General features: G+C 57.8%; 1 protein-coding gene across 1 annotated transcript in view; it reads left to right on the forward strand.

Annotated features, from left to right (window-relative positions):
* Window positions 1-11,268, forward strand: part of LOC107321030 (cytochrome b-c1 complex subunit 2, mitochondrial) — a 13,417-nt gene extending 2,149 nt beyond the window's left edge. Inside the window, exons 4-14 of the mRNA XM_015877520.2 lie at window positions 5,526-5,590; window positions 6,040-6,096; window positions 6,419-6,543; window positions 7,158-7,255; window positions 7,562-7,619; window positions 7,749-7,844; window positions 8,501-8,700; window positions 9,429-9,509; window positions 9,880-9,956; window positions 10,112-10,265; window positions 10,952-11,268. Of these exons, the coding sequence (XP_015733006.2) occupies window positions 5,526-5,590; window positions 6,040-6,096; window positions 6,419-6,543; window positions 7,158-7,255; window positions 7,562-7,619; window positions 7,749-7,844; window positions 8,501-8,700; window positions 9,429-9,509; window positions 9,880-9,956; window positions 10,112-10,265; window positions 10,952-11,035 (1,095 nt within the window). The 3' untranslated portion in view covers window positions 11,036-11,268. The remainder of the gene's footprint in view (window positions 1-5,525; window positions 5,591-6,039; window positions 6,097-6,418; window positions 6,544-7,157; window positions 7,256-7,561; window positions 7,620-7,748; window positions 7,845-8,500; window positions 8,701-9,428; window positions 9,510-9,879; window positions 9,957-10,111; window positions 10,266-10,951) is intronic.
* Window positions 11,269-11,321: the final 53 nt, after the last annotated feature.

The raw sequence follows: 11,321 nt of genomic DNA on the forward strand, positions 1-11,321 counted from the left end.
GGGGAGCAGCCACAGCACTGCACCAGCGCTGCACAGCCGGCAGCACAAGAGACAAGAGACGACAAGAGACAGAGACGACAAGAGACAGAGACGACAAGAGACAGAGACGACAAGAGACAGAGACGACAAGAGACAGAGACGACAAGAGACAGAGACGACAAGAGGACAGAGACGACAAAGAGACAGACGACACAGTGCCCAGGATCCATCCAGTGCTATTCCTGCAGGACCTACCCCAGCCGTGGGGGGGTTCAGAGCTCACCTTCCGCCTGCACATCTTCAGAGCTGCACTCAGGACTGATGGCAGCGGACCGTGTGCCATTTGTTCTTGAATCTGCTGGCACACAACTACCCCCACAGCACCGGTGTACACACACACATCAGGTGTGCAGTGAGACACACACACATCAGGTATGTAATGAGACACACACACAATGAGGTGTGCAGTGACACCACAGAGAGCACAGCTCCACAGCACAGCACTGCACGAAGCGATGGTGTTTTCCTGCACTGACACCCCACGACCAGCAGCCCCGTGTGCCTGCAGCGTGTCCAACTCTTACACAGCACCGCACCTTGCTGCCCTCAGTCTCCTCCCACTGCACACAGCACCAGCAGCAGTGACTGGGAAGCAGCACGTACCAGGGGGGACGCCAGGCGAAGCAGGTGAGCGGCTCCCAGGTTCGTGGTGGTCTCGTATCTGCTGCCCGCCTTGATGAACACCCCGATCCTCGCGGGCCGGGGAGAAGTTCTCCAGAGATGCGATAATTAACCCATTCGGTAACTTGGTGATCTGCGTTAGAAGCGACACGTGGGTCACTGAGCCGCACTGTACTGCTCAGCTTCAGCTCTGCACGACTAGAAAAAAGGAAGAGAGGAAAAGAGCAAAGCAACACCCGCACGGACACCGACTCCAGCTCCCTCGCTTGCCGGGGCAGCTTCATTCCCGCTCTGCAGCCGCTGACACCGCCACTTTCGGGGCTACTTGAGTGAGTACAGCCGCTTCTGCAGGACAGAGCAGAGCAAAGGGGTGCGCTGTGTTAGTCAGTGCCTACGTTTGAAGGAAGCAGCTCATTTTGAAGCTGAAATACATTTAAACAGCTCAGGAGCTCAGAGCAAAAACACACGCTCCCTTTTAATTCTCCAATGCTTTTCCATCACAGCTGAAACCTCAAATGTGCTCTGTGTAGAATCCACCTCCCCTGTGCACTACACGGTCTGTACCAACACCGTGCAGGAATTAAAGGAGAGCTCCTGCGATCCCGTCCATTGTTGTGGGGCGGAATCACTGAACGCTGCGGGTCGGGACTCCAAGGACAAGGATCTGGGACGGCAGCTCCTCACCCGCAACGCGTGTCGGCCGAGGGAAACGCCGCCAGAGCTTCACCCGGTGCCGGGCAGCGGGACGGCGCTGAGCGCTGCGGGTCGGGAGGACCTTAGAGACCGTCTCGTGTTTCCAACGCCCCGCTACGGGCAGGGGCGGCTCCACGGCCCAGGGCTCCCAGCCACACCCAGCCCGGGCTGATGCTGCCGGGCAGCGGGCGCTGCAGCTCCGGACCCGCAGTAGCTGCGTTCCCCCGCTGCGGACACGGCGCGGATCCTCCGCAGCCGCCCGGTGCGCCGGCAGACACGGCGCCCCGCTCCGTACGGCTCAGTACGGCTCGTACACCCGTACACCCCGTACGGCTCATTATTCGGCTCATTACAGCTCATTACAGCTCATTACAGCTCCGGTACAGCCCCGTACGTGCCAAATCCGTACGCCGCTCATCAGCCCGGGCGGCACAGCGCAGGCCGTGCCGGGGCCGTGGGCAGGGCTCGCCACCCGCGGCGAAAACCGACCGAAGACACCGGACGAAACCGGAACCAGAACCACAACTACAGCCGCTCTCCGCCCTACAGCACCGCTCCGGCCCAGCCCGGCCCTACGGCCCTTACAGCCCTACTAGCCCTACGGCCTTACAGCCCTACGGCCCTACGGCCCCGCACCCCGCTCCGTCCCCCCGCAGTCTCCGGAGCAGCTTCCGGCCCCGCCCGCCTCTGTTCCCGCTCGGTTCCCGCTCAGTTCCCGTCCCGTCCCGGTTCCCGGTCCGTCTCACGCGGTGTCTCTCGGGTTCAGCACGAATCGCTTCATGGCGGCGCGCGCTGCGGGCACAACGGGACGGGCGTCCGCGGGGAGGACTGAGCCTTCCCGGCGTGCCCCGCGGCCGCGCGGCGCTCTAGCGCTGCAGAGCCGGACTCGACTGCTCCGTGGGGGCGGGGCCGTGGGGGCGGGGGCGGGCGGGCCGTATTTAGGGCGGGGGCGGGAGCGGGGACCGCGCTGCCGTCGGTGCGAGTTTGTCGGTGTTTGTCGGTGTTCGGTGTTTGTCGGTGTCCGCCATGAGCTCCGCGCCCCCCGTGTTCATCAGCGCTGCCGACGTGGAGCGGCTTGCTGCCCCGCGCCAGCTGTTACTGCCGGGACTCGAGGCCCGCTCCAGAACTTCTCGGCGGGGCCGGCGGGCGGCGTGGAACAGCCGCTGAGAGCGGTACTGAGGATACGGCCGTACCGGGGGTGAGAGGAGAGAGGGAACGGCGGGGGCTCGGCCCGTCCGTTCTGTGCCATCCATCCCGTTCTTGTGCCGTCGTTCGTCTTCCGTCCGTCCGTTTTCCCGTCGCTCCGTGTCCGTTCCCGCAGGTTCCTGGGGGTCATGCCGGCCTACAGCGCCGCTGACGACGCGCTGAGCACGAAGCTGGTGACGTTCTACGAGCCCCGCGGGGACTCGGCCGCGCCGTCGCACCAGGCCACGGTTCTGCTGTTCGACCCGCGCTTGCGGGGCGCTGCGGGCGGTGCGTGCGGGCTCCATTAAACCGTAACGGGGCGGGTCAATGAGCGACGGAGCCGCGGGGCGGGCGCTGCTGGAACCGGGAGAGCGTTAAGGAGCGGCCGTTCGGGTGGAAGCGGCGGTTCTGAGCGCTGAGGCCGCAGGGTCCGGTGCTCCCCGTTACCCCGTTACCGCTCTTTGCTCAACGTGCCGGTTGTTTTGGCAGGTCCTGGACGGTGCCGTCATCACGGCGAAGCGCACGGCGGCGGTTTCTGCCATCGCCACCAAGGTCAGTGCTGCGCTTCTGTTCGCTGCTGTGCGGGGCGTCTGTCTGTCTGTGGGGGCGTCTGTCTGTCTGTTGGCGGCGTCTGTCTGTGGGCGTCTGTCTGTGGGGCGGCCGTGCGGCGGCGCCGTCTGACGCGTGCTGATGCAGCTGCTCTGTGCGCTGCCGGGCGTGTTTGCCTTCAAATCAGCCCTTTTAAAGCGCTCCCGTCATGCCGCTGTGTGCGGCAGAGCGGCTCGTGTCCAGCTCAGCCAGGTGACAGGGGACGGGACGTGGGGCCGGGCAGCGCCCCCGGTTCCCGTGCAGCGCTGGGGCCGCGCTCTGCAGCAGCACTTTGTGCCGGGCTGTGCGTGCGGCCCGGGATGGAGCCGCAGGAAGCGGAGGAACAAACCCATCCCAGCAGCTTCTGCTCCGGCTGGAACCTGCAGCGCTCACGGACACGCTGCTCAGCTGCCGCCGCGTCCCGCGTGCCCAGCTCTTGACCTGCGGGCTGGAGGAGCTTTGGCTGCTGGGGGTTCGTGTCGACACCCCCCACTGCTGCATGTGCTGCTCCCGGCAGCGTCTGAGTTTTATCTCGTAGCCGTCAGCGTGTCCCTCGCTGCACTCAGCCTTCAAAGACACAACGCTTGTTGTGCCGGGCACCTTTGAGGTTCTGCTTCAGAGCCTTTGTAAGGAATGTTACAAAGAGTTGTTGCTACTGAGAAACACAATGAGATTTTTTTCTCTTCAATTTTCTTCCAGCAGAACAAGCAGTGAGAGCCTGCACAGCTCAAAGGCTTTTCATGCAGGAGCGAGCGGCTGTTTTGAGAGCACAAACAAGAGACAAGACGCGTCGGCCGCGCTGCTCTGCTGCCAAGTGCTGCTAAATCACAGGCAGGAACTGAACCAGAAACGCAGCCAACACGGAGCTCAGCCCGGAGATGTTTCCCTCGGCATTCCTGCTCTTACTGTGCAGCGGTTTCCTACATCAGCAGCTCCGCCATCCCTGCTGTGTCTGGGCGTCCTATGGGGCTTACAGGGCGCAAACACACAGCAATACAGGATCTGGGAACTAAATGGATCCCCTGCTGTGCACGTGGGAACAAATGTGGATGTAGGCAAAGAAGGAGAAAAGATCCCCCACAATGGTCCTGACGGTGCTGTGCTGCTGTTGGTTGCCTGGCAAGTGTGTTACATCACGGATGCTGTCGATCGCGTTGTGACAGCAGTGAGCTGCCTGTTACTGAGACTGAATGCTCTGGGAGTGTTGTTAGCTGGGGGGGGGCTGGTGGCCCTGCTGGGACAGGCTCAGCTGCTCCCCAGCCTGCGTGCTGCCAGCAGGAGCAGCCTGTGTCTCAGCAGGCGCCTGCTCTTCCATAGTGCCATTATTCCTTTTGCTTTCTCAAGCCCATCAGAAAAGGGCTGGGAGGATGCTGAAAGCGCCGTCGTGTTGGTGTGTTGTGGGGGAAGGAAAGGGAGCCGGGGACTTTGCGATGGAGAGCCAGGCTGGGGTGGGGGTCGCCCCTCCTGGTGCCGGCCGGGTCACGTCCTGCAGCACCCTGGCGCTGCTCGCAGTGAGACCTGTGGCCTCGCAGCTGCACGAGGGGCGGGTCGGGGCCGTTGTCACGGTCACAGGCACGGGGAGCTGCTGGCACCGGCTGGTTGTCGCTGTGTGATCTCTGCTGCCACCTGGCTGCGGTTGTGGGCGCTCACCAGCCAGGCTGAGGCACATAGGAATTAAGCAGTGTAACCAACATGGCTTTGCTGCTCGATGAGTTCAACGCGCTTCACTTTCAAGCATAAAACATAACACCCCAGCGCCCATTGCTTTCGCCCCAGCCTGTGCTGTGAGTTGCTGTAAGTCACATCAGGAATGTTTCTCAGCAAGACAGCTGGAGTTTCAGGCCTCGTGCATGGAGGCTCCTGCAGGCACATGGGCTGTGTGGGCACTGACCTCATCTGGAGCTCTGAGCGATGTTCTGATGGGTCGGTGTTGTCCCCAGCAGGAGTCAGGGTGAGCTGTGTTGGTGCTGGGCAGCCCTGCCCATGGCAGGGGCTGAATGGGATGGGATGGTCCTTGGGTCGGTCCCAGCCCAAGCTGTTCTTTGGTTCTGTAATTACTTCTCTCAGCTCGTAGTGTGACAGGACATGCAGACTTTCCTTGTCCTGGCAGTGTAAAGTTTGTCCAAGTTTAAAGAACCCTGTGAAACATTCAGCCAAACCTGAATCATTCCCATAGAATGGGGCTGGGGGAGCAGCGGGGTCATTGTGCTGGAAACTCAGAGAGAAGGATGGAATGGGAGTAAGGATGTGGTGGGTGGGCTCAGTTTCTGTGTGGGTCAGTGGTTTCTGTAGGAACGGGTGAGCATGGGCTGCTTCAGCTTCGCCACAGCACTGACCTGTATCGGGCAGAGCTGTAATCTCAAGTCCCTCCTTTTTACTATTATTTCTTCTTTTAATAGACTACGAAAGGAGCGTCCTCCTTCAGGATTACTCGTGGCATTGAAGCTGTTGGGGGCAGCCTAAGGTTTGTACCCTGGCCTGGTGGGAGTAAAGCGATGTGGCAAAGGGAACCAAAAGCACTACAGTGTGTGGGTGGGTGCCTGCCTGGAAGGGATGGTTTGTATGGGAAGCTTCAGTGCTCTGTCTGCCTTCCTTGTCCTGAAGGTGAGACGTACTGAGCTCTGTGGAGTTGGTTTTGGTCTTATCGGCAAACAGTGAACATTCCTACTGCAGTTCTGGGAACAGTTTGGATGGTGGATGAGTTTCCCAGTGCGGGGGAGCTCTAAGCCTAGAGAACCTCCTAGGAGGAATGAGGGGCACCTGCTGTGCACCACGTGTGCAGTGAGGCTGTATTATACAGAGTGCGGTGGGTTACTCTGTACGCTGCTCTTTTTGCTAAGGAAAAGAATGTGTTGAAGTGAAAGTCCACGTCTTTCTGTGCTCAGCTGAAACTCTGTGTGCGTTCTGTTGCAGTGTGTTCTCAACGAGAGAGAAGATGACGTACTGTGTGGAATGCCTGCGTGACCACGTGTAGGTACCGCGGTGCGCTGCAGGCAGCAGTTGGGTGGCTGTGTTGCTTTGGGGTGTCGTTCTCCTGGGCAGGGGCAGCACAGTAATAAGTGGAAACCACCACATTTCTGCTCAGCTCCCGTGTCCGAGCTGTGCACTGAGCGCCCAGACGCTGCAGTGAAGGGGAATGACGGCCCCTCCAGCAGCTCTGGGCGCTGCTCTGTCCTGGGTGCTGTGCTCTGGTGTTGATATGTTGTTTGTGGGTTGGTTGGAGCTGCTTTCAGTTGCCAAGGAAATACCTGCTGGTTCTGCTGCACCGAATGCTTTTCTCACTTCTCTGCAGTGACACAGTAATGGAGTATCTCCTTAACGTCACCACGGCTCCCGAGTTCAGACCATGGGAAGTCAAAGACCTTCAGCCCCAGCTGAGAGTTGACAAAGCCATCGCGTTTCAGAGCCCTCAAGTTGGTATGTGGATTTCTCACCCACTGTGTTGGGGCCATGGATGCATCTTAAAAGTGAACGACTGTGAAAACTCCTGCCCTGTCCCCAACCGCTCCACTTTCCAGCCGGCCCTGCTGATCAATACGATCTTTTTGTTGTTACCCGACTTCTTCATAAGCCCACAAGTTTTTGCAGCCCATGTGTGACATGTGGTTACTGTTTTACTGAAGCCACCCTCCCCCCAGAAATGAACGCAAACCAGGCGGTGTTATACCAGACCAGGCGGTGTTATACCAGACCAGGCGGTGTTATACCAAACTAGGCTGTTATACCAAACTAGGCTGTTATACCAAACTAGGCTGTTATACCTTGCTACCATGAGGCCAGAAAGTGTTGAGCATCCGTGAGTCCTTGAGAGTTTTTATGAGGTACATCTGATCAGGAACGCACAGAGCAGGTTTGTTGCTGAGGGTGTAGATGGAACTTTATTTGTGTGGGGCTGTTGCAGCCCCGTGTCTGCAGGTCCTGTGAGTGAGCACTATCAGGTGCACCACAGCTGTGCTTCTCCAGCGTAGTGTTGGGATTCATTGCTGCTCCTCAGCACTGGAGCATCAGTACTGAAGCTTTGTTCCTCTTAGGAGTGCTGGAAAACTTGCATGCTGCAGCTTACAAGACTGCTCTGGCGAACCCCTTGTACTGCCCAGACTACAGAATTGGAAAGATTACATCTGAGCAGGTAGGATTCTCGTGTGATGAATCTCTCCTGGTTTCCTTACAGAGGACACAGACAATGAATTTAACAGCTGTACAGTCAGTGCTGACCATCTTATCTCGTCTCCTCGGGGCTTTTGGTGATGAGCACAGAGCTCAGTTTGCATTTAGAAGGGCCGTGGTCTCGGTGTCAGTGAGATGCTGGCAGACAGAAGCAGAGCTGAGCAGGGGGGATGGCGGCCCTACACAGTGTGAGCTGCGCGGTGCTGTCAGGAGCAATTCTGCCTCTTTTTTTCTTTGCAGTCTCTAAAATTCTGCCTTCCTGTTGCAGCTTCACCATTTTGTGCAGAACAACTTCACGAGTGCACGAATGGCCCTTGTGGGAACGGGTACGTGTGGGCACCGCGGGTCCCAAAGGGAACTGCTGCAGGAATGCTGTGTGGTGGTGCATCTAAGAGTGGTTTGTAACTGGTATTTCATTATCGTGACGTTATTTGGGATGATCTGTTGCCTTCCAGGTGTGAAGCACTCCGACCTGAAGCAAGTGGCAGAGCAGTTCCTCAATATCCGAAGCGGAGCTGGCGCTGCCGGCACAAAGGCGACGTACCGGGGGGGTGAGTGCAGCTCTGCAGCTCCGTGCTGTGATAACACTATTAGAGCTACAGTGACAGCTGTGCTGAGTGCTCTGTGCAGGAAATGGCCATTCAGAGATGGCCCTCTAAAGAAGCAGAGGATTTTCTTTCTCCCTCTGTTCTGGGATAAAAGAAATGTATGTTCAACAGTCATGTCTGTCTTAACATGGAATCCAAGCTGGCCCCTGTTCGAGCTTGGTGTGTTCGGGGAGGTTCTCTGAGCAGCTGGGGAAGGCACGGAGTTGATTGGGACTGTCTGGAGCTGCTCGTAGGCTGCTTAGGGAAGGGCTGCTGGAATGTGTGAAGGCTTTTCATGGGATAAACACTTTTATGATGAAATATTTCATATTTCAACAAGGAGATCAGCTCCAGCACTGGCACGTTCTGCTGAGGACGGCAGCACGAGTCAGGTCTGGAAATCCAGGAGGCCCAGAGCAGCCCCAGGGGCCCACGGGGCTTTGAGGGGCAGCTGACATGGCACGGGGGGGGGCTGGGATGTCGATGTGGATGTAGATGTAGAGATCCACACCTTGATCTCCCTCTGAAGGAACTGGCTACAAAAGTCTTCATTCCTCTGAATGTGTAATAGTTTTTAACTGAAGAGTGCATAACCTTTGTGCCTGTTACTGTACCCTCAGGAGAAATCCGAGAACAGAACGGCCACAGCCTTGTCCACGCTGCTGTTGTAACAGAAGGAGCTGCTGCTGGCAGTGCAGAAGCAAACGCTTTCAGTGTCCTGCAGCACGTCCTGGGTGCTGGACCACTGATCAAGAGGGGAAGCAATGCTACCAGCAAGCTGTACCAGGGCATTGCCAAAGCGACCACTCAGCCCTTTGATGTGAGTTCTGGGGGTTTCTGCTCTCTGAGGCTCTAACAGCCGTGCTGCCCTTTGGCTGCTGTTCCCATCCAGAACCATCGTTAGTTACGTGGGTTGTTCTGGAGGTGCTGCTTCCTTTTTATTTCCATGGAAATGACAGCAGGTACAAGGAGCGCAGCAACACCACGAGGTAGTGCAAATTTTCAGCTACAGAACGCAGTTGTTGTGCAGTCGCCACCTGTAGCTGTGTGTTCTCACCAGCAGCGAGCAGGAGCTGTGTGCTGCACTCGTGCAGATCTGCACCAGTGGAGAGGAACTGCTGTCACTGCCCCACTGCAGAGTGCAGCACCCCCACACGCTGCCAGCACCCACCGCTGGGTCTCTGTCAGCTTCCGCAGTTGTTCATCAGTGGCAGTGGTGCCATTTTCTCTGCACAGAGCAATGCAGTGACCCCGCTTTGCTGCATACACACTCCCATGTCAGACGCTGCTCCAGCACTGCAGCCATATGTGACACAGTGTTCAGTTGGTGGGAAGGTTCAGCCTCTGCCTCCGATGGTGTGGGCCAATGCAGTAAAGCAGGAGGCATCGCTTTGAAAGCAGCCCTTGTAGCTCGAGCCTCAGTGCTGTCCTTCCCTTGCACAGATGTAGCCCAGCATCCTCCTGGGCCTTGCTAGTAAATGTTCTCCTCTGCTTGATCCTGCACTGCTGTGATACTTGAAGCAGCAGGTGACGGTGTTTGTTTTGCAGGTGTCTGCGTTTAATGTGAATTACTCGGATTCGGGGCTCTTTGGGTTTTACACCATATCCCAGGCTGCGCACGCTGCGGAGGTGAGTGTCCGGCTGGGACGTGGGTGTGGGCAGCGTGTGTCAGAGCAGTGACAGCAGCTCGGGGGGCAGCACCTCACACAGGTGTGGGCTGTGGGACCCTGTGCTGCTCTGTGCTGTAGGGCTGTGTTGGTCAGTGTGAGGGGCCGGGCTGCAGCGAGATGTTCTCATGGGGCTGGTGGTGCCATACAAATTAACCAGTTAATTCGTTGTGATTCGAGCCCACACTGCTCTCTTTAGTCCCATTTTGGCATTTGTTGTGGTTTTAGTTCTGTTGTAAAGCTGCTCAGCTCACGGCTGAGCATCAGACAATGGAAGGAGCGTGTTGCCATTTAATGCTGGAAGCAGCCCTAAGCCATCTTGTCTTTCTCAGGTCATCAGAGCCGCAATGAAGCAGCTGAAGGCGGCTGCTCAGGGCGGCATCACGGAGCAGGACGTCACAAAGGCAAAGTGAGTGTGGGCTGTGCCGGGGGGTCCCGTGGGTAAATGCAGCCGTGCCCCACAGTGAGCTGTGTGTGCCGCGTCTGTGCTGCAGAACGGGGGGGGCTGGAAGGCAGCTCTGCTTTGTGGTGGGATGGCTGCACTCAGCTCCGTGCTGTGGGCAGGAACCAGCTGAAGGCCACGTACCTGATGTCGGTGGAGACGGCGCAGGGGCTGCTGAACCAGATCGGCTCCGAGGCGCTGCTGGCCGGGACTCACACGGCGCCCGCTGCCGTCGCGCAGCAGATCGACTCCGTCAGCACTGCAGACGTCGTGAACGTGAGTGTCGGTGAATGTTACAGTGTGAGTGAGTGTGAGTGTGAGTGTCATTGAGTGTGATGCTGTGAGTGTGTGTGCCCCCCTCGAGGCGCTGCTCGTTTGTCTTCCAACCACAACAGAGGCGGCTCATTAACAGACACCAGCTGCCCATCTTTTAACATCTTCACTTGCTTTATTAACAGAAGACAATTAATTAGACGGTGTATTTACTGACTTACATAAGAGGAGTGTAGCTGAGCCGAGGCCCCGCGCAGCACTGACGGGCACTCGGTGTGAGGCTCGGTGTGGGCACGTGGTGGCAGCTTGTGGGACTGCCAGGGGCAGAGCAGAACCGCTGCGCTCCAGTACAGCGCAGCCACAGCTGCTGCTCTGAGCTCCTGCCTTCATTGCACTTGTAGCACAGTCCACCCTGAGCTCCATCAGGGACGGCACTTCTCAGACAGGGATGTTCTTCCCAGTCTGGGCAGAGCTGCAGGACCCCGCGGTGCCGTCACTGCCGCCCGTCAGTGCCCACTTACAAAGAGCCAATGGCTCTTCCATCTGGCCGCCGTTGTGTCGCTCTGTTGTGAGCTCAGGCAGCACAAGGAACTTGCTGGCCCGGCGTCCTGCTGCAGCTGAGTTGGGTTCTTCGCCTTCTATGTTGTAGTGAATGTTTCCTTACACCCATTTCTCTGATGTATTTTCAGGCTGCAAAGAAGTTTGTCAATGGGAAGAAATCGATGGCAGCCAGTGGAGACCTGGGCAATACTCCCTTCCTGGATGAGCTGTAGGAACGAGCTGGGCTGCGGGTTCAGGACGGGCCTCACTGTCAGTCACCAGGTTTAAGGAAAAAGTTGTTATTTATGAGTTTGGTTACTGCAGAAAATGAAGCTGCAGTGAGTGTGGGCTCACACTGATCAAATAAGGGGCAGAGCTCACGCGTTCCGTGTTGCTTTCCTTTCCCGGAGGCAGTGCCTGCAGTGCTGCTCTGGCTCTATCTCAAAATAAAGCTGCAGGGAGGAAACGAGGAGTGGATTGGTGTGAGAATGACCCAAACAATCCTCGTGCTGCCGACCA

Source organism: Coturnix japonica, chromosome 14, assembly GCF_001577835.2.
Source record: "Coturnix japonica isolate 7356 chromosome 14, Coturnix japonica 2.1, whole genome shotgun sequence".
NCBI lineage: Eukaryota > Metazoa > Chordata > Aves > Galliformes > Phasianidae > Coturnix > Coturnix japonica.